Source organism: Mustela lutreola, chromosome 2, assembly GCF_030435805.1.
Source record: "Mustela lutreola isolate mMusLut2 chromosome 2, mMusLut2.pri, whole genome shotgun sequence".
Taxonomy (NCBI): Eukaryota; Metazoa; Chordata; class Mammalia; order Carnivora; family Mustelidae; genus Mustela; species Mustela lutreola.
This window is the reverse complement of record NC_081291.1, coordinates 2,705,745-2,712,820: the sequence shown is the minus strand read 5'-3', so window position 1 is coordinate 2,712,820 and position 7,076 is coordinate 2,705,745. Positions and strand designations below refer to the sequence as shown.

Here is a 7,076-nt window from a genome sequence, read left to right as displayed (position 1 = left end):
GTGCTCCCCATTGGCTGAAAGGGAGGTATTTCCAAGAGCCTCACCAGGGGCAGAAGCGGAAATGATTTCCCGATGGCGCATCACAGATTTAAAAACAAAACAAGGAACAAACAAACAAACAAATAAACGACAGCCCTGGCCTCATTCCCTAGATTAGGAGCGAGGGAGAGAGGAGGGGAAATAGCTTTAGGACCCCATTCCCAGGGTCCCTAGCCGGCCGCTCCCTGTGGACCGAGCTGCGCGTGCCGAGGACCCAGCTGCGTGCTGGGGAGGCCGAATCCTCCGAGACACACTTGCTGGGGCGGGGGGGTGGGCACCGAGGGAAAGGCGCCCCCTGCAGTTGTGCGCCGCAGGGGCCCTGCCTTGGAGGACGCATGAAGAGTGCAACCTCTGAAATCCGATCAGAAGGGGGTTCGAACCCTGGCTGGGAGGGGGGGTTCACACCACGAGCGGGGTGACACCACGGGGTGAGTGATCTTACCTGCCGGGTCTCAGTTTCCCCATCTCTGAAACTGAAACATCCTGGTACTGGCGTTTGGGCATGTCACGAGATGATGTAGGAGAGCGCTTCGCAGGGCGCCCGCGAGAGCTTCTCTACTGGTTTGTGTTGCGGCGTCTATTTTTAGACCCGTAGCGGGTTGAATGGTGGCCCCCACGAGACGTGGCCATGTCCTAACCTCTGGAACCCGTCGTGAATCTGACCTTATTCGGAAAAGGGGTCTTTGCAGACAGAATTAGGAATCCAGGACTCTCATCTGGAGATGAGGTCCCGCAGATTTACGGTGAATCCCAAATCCAACTACAATTGTCTTTACAACTGCAAACCAAGGAATGCCAAGGATCGCCAGCAACCCCCAGAACCTGGACAGGCATAGAATGGATTCTCCCTCACAGTCTCCAAAAGCAACCAACCCTGTCAGTACCTTGAGTTTCAACTTCTGGCCTCCAGAACTGCCAGAGAATAGATTTCTGTGGTATTTTTTTTTGGGTGGGGGACCTGCACCTGGTTTTTGATACTTTGTTACAACAACCCCAGAAAATGAACCAATCCCTCCACCCCAGTAGGAGCCCATGCCTATTGCTTTTTCACTTCAGTGGCTTTTCAGCTGTTCTGTAAACACATCCCACCACAGGGCCTTTGAATCGTTCCTACTGCCAGGAACACTCCTCTTACATTATTCAGGAGTCAGCTCAGAATTAATCTCCTCACAGAGGACTTCCCCAACCACTTCCATCTTGCCCCTCACTCCCGTACCCCATTCCATTGCCCAGTCTGATTTTAGTATATACATTTTTTAAAAAGATTTTTATTTATTTATTTGACAGAGAGATCACAAGTAGACAGAGAGGCAGGCAGAAGGGGGGGTGGAGCAGGCTCCCCGCTGAGCAGAGACTCCCCCTCAATGTGGGGCTTGATCCCAGGACCCTGAGATCATGACCTGAGCTGAAGGCAGGGGCTTAAGCCACTGAGCCACCCAGGTGCCCCAAGTATATACATTTTTAAATTGTGGTAAAATACTCATAATATAAAATTGACCACTTTAACTATTGGGAAGTGTATAGTTCAGGACATTAAGCACACTCGGGACTCCCATGGCTGTGCAACTATCCCCACTCTCTATTTTGAGAACTTCTTCATCTTCCCGAACTGAAAACTCTGTCCCCATTAAACTAACTCCCCATCTCCTGGCCCCAAACCCCCACAACCTCTAACCCACTTTCTATCTCTGTGGATTTGCCGGTTCTGGACATATCATATAAAAGGAGCCATACACGATGTTATTTCTTTATGTCTGACCTCTTTGGTTGAGCATAATTTTTCGAGGGACACCTGCATTGCAGCGTCAGTGCTCTGTTCCTTTGGATGGCTGAAGAGTATATTCCACTGTATACATGAGTCACATTTTGTTTATCCGTTCGCCAGCTGATGGACATCGGGGCTGTTTCCACTGTTTGGCCGTTGTGAGTAGTGCTGGTGTGAACGGGGCGTACACAGACTTATCCGGGTCCCTGTTTTCAGTTCCTCAGGTACATGCCTGGGAGTGGAATTACCAGGATATAGAGTAGGTCTGTGTTTCACTTACTGAGGAGCCTGATTCCCCCCACCCTGCCAACAGCACTTACCAGTATTTGAGAGTATTTACTTATTTCTTTGTTTATTCTCTGACCCCCAGCTAGATTATAAAATTCAAGATAAAAGAGACTTGGTTGGTCTTTAAAAAAATATATATTTAATTTATTTATTTGAGAGAGAGAGAACAAGCAGGGGGAGTTGCAGGCAAAAGGAGAAGCAGACTCCCCACTGAGCAGGACCCTGGGATCCCAAGACCCTGGGGAACATGACCTGATCCAAAGGCAGACACTTAACCGACTAAGCCACCCAGGTGCCCCTGACTCGGTTGATCTTGTGCACAGCCATGTTCTCTGCAGAGGGCAGCAGCACCCAGCATAGAGGAGACTTCTAGGAGATGCAGGCGGAATGTGTGGATGCTGGCTCCCCTCATGGAGGTAAGACAGTACTCTGCTCACGTTGCTGCTTCACTTACTGCATCATGGTCTGTGCTCTCCAAGCCCAAGGCAGAAAGGTGTTGCCCCAGAGCAGGGGAGGAGAGCCAGAGCCTCCTGGCTGGAGGAGGTGGAGCTCTGGGAAGAGACACTTTAATGTCAGTTGAATGGGAAATCCAGGCCAGTCTTTGTGCTGGGCACTAGGGTCCAGTGTGTGAATCAGAAAGACTTTGCTTTTGCAGAACTCCCATTTGGAGAACCAGATGGGCAAAGGAGTCTGGGTTGATTTAGAGGTTTAGTTTGGAGCAGAGTGGCTTGGGGAAGGGTGCATGGGAAGACTTCTCGGGGTGGGGGGTGGGCAGTAATGACGTGAGTTGGGCCCTGAGGATTGGACAGGAGTGGGAGGGATGAAGAAGCAGGAGAAAGGCATTCTGGACAGATTTACAAAGCAGCGGTCGGGCCCCTACGAGAGAGCACAGGGAGCTGTCCGTGGTGCTGTGGCCAGGGCGGAGCAGCCGTTGCAGAAACCAGGCTTGGCTCTTCTTGTAAGGTTTATTTTTAATGGTGGTTAAAATACACATACATAACATAAAACTTGCCTTTCTGATCACTTTTAAGTGTCAAATTCAGTGGCATCGATTACATTCACAATGTGCAACCATCCCCACCAACCATTTCCAGAACTTTTTCACTTTTCCAAATCGAAACTCTGTCCCCATGAAACACTAACTGCCCCGCACCTGAGGTTCGCCATTCTCTCATAAGTTTTTCTTTTCTTTTCCTTTTTAAAAAAGATTTTATTTATTTATTTATTTATTCATTCATTCATTTGACACAGAGAGAACTCAAGCAGGGGGAGTGGGAGAGGGAGAAGCAGACTTCCCACTGAGCCCAATGCCGGGCTCGATCTCAGGACCCCCGGATCATGACTTGAGCCAAAGGCAGACGCTTAACGACTGAGCGTCCCGCAGGCGCCCCTGTAAGTTTCTTGAGATCAGAGATGTTGCACTTTGTGGTTGTTGTGTCTCAAGTCCCTAGACCAGTGGTTCTCACCGTAGGGCAGGGATTCTGCCCCTAAGGGACATTTGGTGGTGTCTGGGAACATTTTTGGCTATCATGACTTGGGGGATGGAGACGATGCTGGCGTTGGGTGGGTACAGACCAGAGATGCTGCTCCACATCCTACGATGCACACGACAGGCCCCCCACAACGGAGAATTCTCTGGCTCCAAATATCAACAGGATGGGTTGAGAATCCCTGTGCTAGAGAAACACGTGAATCATAGTCTGTTCTCACTGAATGAGGTTGAGGCAATGAAATTGCTGAAGCTCCTTGGCTGTCCTTTTCCTGACTTGCAAAGGGGATTAATACAAGGACATTCATGCCCCATTATTAGTTGCTTCTGTATTTATAAATCTGCCTACTGCCTGAAATTAATCTGTCATGTTTGTAACCTCCAAATCAATACTCCCGGTGTTTTCAGGGTCATCGCACACAACGCAGAGTGGTGAAAACTTCAAGTGCTGGCCATACATGTTCCCAGCTGGGCTTGAACAAAGCACCATTTTGCCAACTTATTCCAGCCCAGGTTGTAAATGGCCCCTTTCGGGATCCATTTATTACCACGATTTTTGCATTTTTGCCCTTTAGTTGGTGGTTTTGCTGTTTCCAGTGGCCCCCGCATGCAGTGCTGTCTGGTGTTTCTGAGCACAAGAAGGCTGGGGTGCAGCTTACAGAGAAAATATATGTGTTAGTTACACTTTATTCAGGCATGAATTATACTGCTGTTGGCTGTTAACGAATCGACCATGTGTATTAAATAAGGTGTCTTTAGACAGAAGCATACAGAGCACCAGATTATGTGTTGATGAGTTGATGAAAATATTGTGACCAGAGACTCGCAGGAACCTACCCCAGGCTTTCCCCCAGGGGCCATACTTCAGCATTCATTCTCACTGGGTTTGCTGCAACTTTATAAGACAGAGCTGCTGCCAATAATGAGAATGAACTGTATCTACTTCTAAGGGCTACTGTAAGGACCAGATAAGATCATGCATGCAGAGCATTTAACACTTTTAATAAATAACATGGTAGGGGGGAGGGAGGGAAAGATATTTTGTAATCCAGAGAAAACACTGAAACAGACTTGCTTTTGTATAAAGCATGTAGCCATCCTTCGCTCCTCAGAGCTGCAGGGATTTGGAGGGACGCCCTGTGTAATTACCACTCTGAACTCTAGCCAGGGCATGGTGGGACAGTGGCACTTGCCAGACCCACTCGATTGTTCCTGGTGACCACACACGGTCATGAAGACTCAGGTGGAAGAATGCCATCCACTAAACCACCCATACGGCTTTCCTTGGTACCCTGGGCTTGCCATGGTTTCTGTCCAAGAATTAACTAGCCCTGTGCCCGCTTCATATCAAGGAGGAAAGGAATACCACTCCTCCACAGTCAGTACATGTACTGTTTTTTTTTTAATTAGTTTTTAAAAATTGGAAGTAATTATAAATTCACATGCACTAAGAAATAACAGAGATCCTGTGTACCCTGTCCCCCCATCTACTCAATGGTAAAGTCTTACACAATTATAGCACAGCCTCACCCTTGCTTTCCATACCTGGAAGCCAGATGTCCTCAGCACGAGGTCCCTCACGTAGCCCTTGTAAGGCGCTTCCACTCCCCATTCTCTCCTCCCCTACCAATCACAAATATGGTCTCCATTTCTGTAATTTTCACGTTTCAAGACTTTTATGTAAATGGAATCACGAGAGTATGTAAAGCGCGTAACCTTGTTGCACCGGCCTTTCCGCATAATTCTCCAGGGCTTCATACAAGCTGTGTGCGTCCGGAGTGGACTCCTTTTTCTTGCTAAGTAGCCGTCTCTTTATCTGAAATGTGCAGAACAGGTGAGCCCGTGCAGACGAAAAGTAACTAGTGGCTGCCGGGGGCTGGGAGACTGAAGGCTGATGCAGACGGTTTCTACTCCGGGTGATGCACATGCTCTGGAGTCACGCAGTGGCGATGGGCGTGCAACTGTGCCCAGGGACTGAGACCACTGAGCCGCACACTTCCGAGCCCAGAGTGCGAACCGTTGCACTGACCCGCGCACTGCAGGTGGGTGAACCGCACGGCCCGCGAACGCCGTCTCGGTCAAGAACGAACTCTCCATGTGACTCACACTTGGCTGTGGTTTCTCCGCCTGCCACGGGAGCCGGGGCGTTCTCTGTAGGGCGTCCCGGGCCCCCACCCACTCCTGCCAGGACCCCCAAAGGCGCCTAGACCCTGCCCGCCCAGTGGCAAACCACTGCCCCGCACGACCACTAATTTAGGGCCAGCAAGTTTTAGGTGCTGAGTGGGCTCTTAGAGGGTGCCCAAGGGACAAGCAGGGCGTAGCCGCATCAGGAGGGTCACCTGCACCCAGCAAGAGCGGACAGCGCAACCCCCAACCTACCCAAGTAGGACACAAACCAGAAGGATCTCCGCCTCCAGCTCCAGCGGTTGAAGGCTGGGCGGGGCTCCAGGAAGGGGCGGGGCTCGAGGCCGACACCCCGGATGTTGAGCGGCCGGAGGGAAAGAGGGACTACAGGAAGGGGCGGGGATTGAGGCGGGGGCGGGGCTCGAGGCCGAGTCGGCTGGCAGATGTGCAGTGGGAAGCGAGAGGGCCCGAGCTTCGCGCGGGGTGGGCGGGGCCTGGGGCGCGTGGCGGGGCGCTAGCTGCACGCGGCGCGGGGGCGGGGTGCAGGGACGTCACCGCTGGCGGCCCCGCCCCTTCGCGCCTCGGGTCCGCGCGCGCTCTGTGGAGACGCCAAGATGGCGACAAGCGACTGCTCCGGCTTCGCGTGGGGCGCCGGCCCACAGTACAGGTAACGGCCTCCGCGCCGCCGCGCCGCCGGCCCGACGCGGACCCACTCCGGCCCCGGGGAAGCCGCGGGCCGGCGTGTTGGCCGGAACCAGGCGGGACACCGGCTGGGAGGCCTGCGCCAGCCAAGATGGCCGCGCAGCCGGGAGGCCGCGGCTCGGACTGTGTGTGGGAGGGTGAGCTGGCGGGCGGGGGGTCGGTAGCAGAGGGGGCGCTCGGGGCTGAGGGGAGGGCAGCGGCCCCCGAGGCGGGCACACCAGCCCGAGCCGGGGGCGGGGGGACGCTTGGCCGCAGGGTGGCCGCGGAGGGGCCGAGCTGGCGGGTGGAGAGACCGGGGCCGCGGGGCGTGCGGGGCGGTTCCGGAGGGCACCGGACTGCGCAGCGCGCGGAGCGGAGGCCGAGGCGGCGGAGCGGGGAGTGGGAGGGGACTTGATCCTTATTTGGAGGACAGACAGGCCTGGCAGGGCGGGGGGGAGGTGGGGTCGGGGGTACTGACCCCTGACGGCGGCGGGGTTGGCGCAGGAACTCAGGGACGTTGGCGAGGGGGATGAGGCTTGATGGGGGTCAGGCGGGGACTTGGTGGGGGGGGGTTCCAGACTCGCCGTTGCGGGGGGAGAGTCCTGGCACCCTATAGGAGGGTGGTGGGCCCTAGAGGCTTCCCGGGGAGGGCGATGGGGGCAGAGATCGGAAGCCGCCGAGGGAAGGAGG

The 7,076-nt window shown here is 53.8% G+C and overlaps 1 protein-coding gene across 1 annotated transcript in view; it reads left to right on the top strand.

Annotated features, from left to right (window-relative positions):
- Positions 1-6,224: 6,224 nt before the first annotated feature.
- ZFR2 (zinc finger RNA binding protein 2) overlaps positions 6,225-7,076 on the top strand; it is a 35,453-nt gene continuing 34,601 nt past the window's right edge. Inside the window, exon 1 of the mRNA XM_059159474.1 lies at positions 6,225-6,372. Within this exon, the coding sequence (XP_059015457.1) occupies positions 6,320-6,372 (53 nt within the window). The 5' untranslated portion in view covers positions 6,225-6,319. The remainder of the gene's footprint in view (positions 6,373-7,076) is intronic.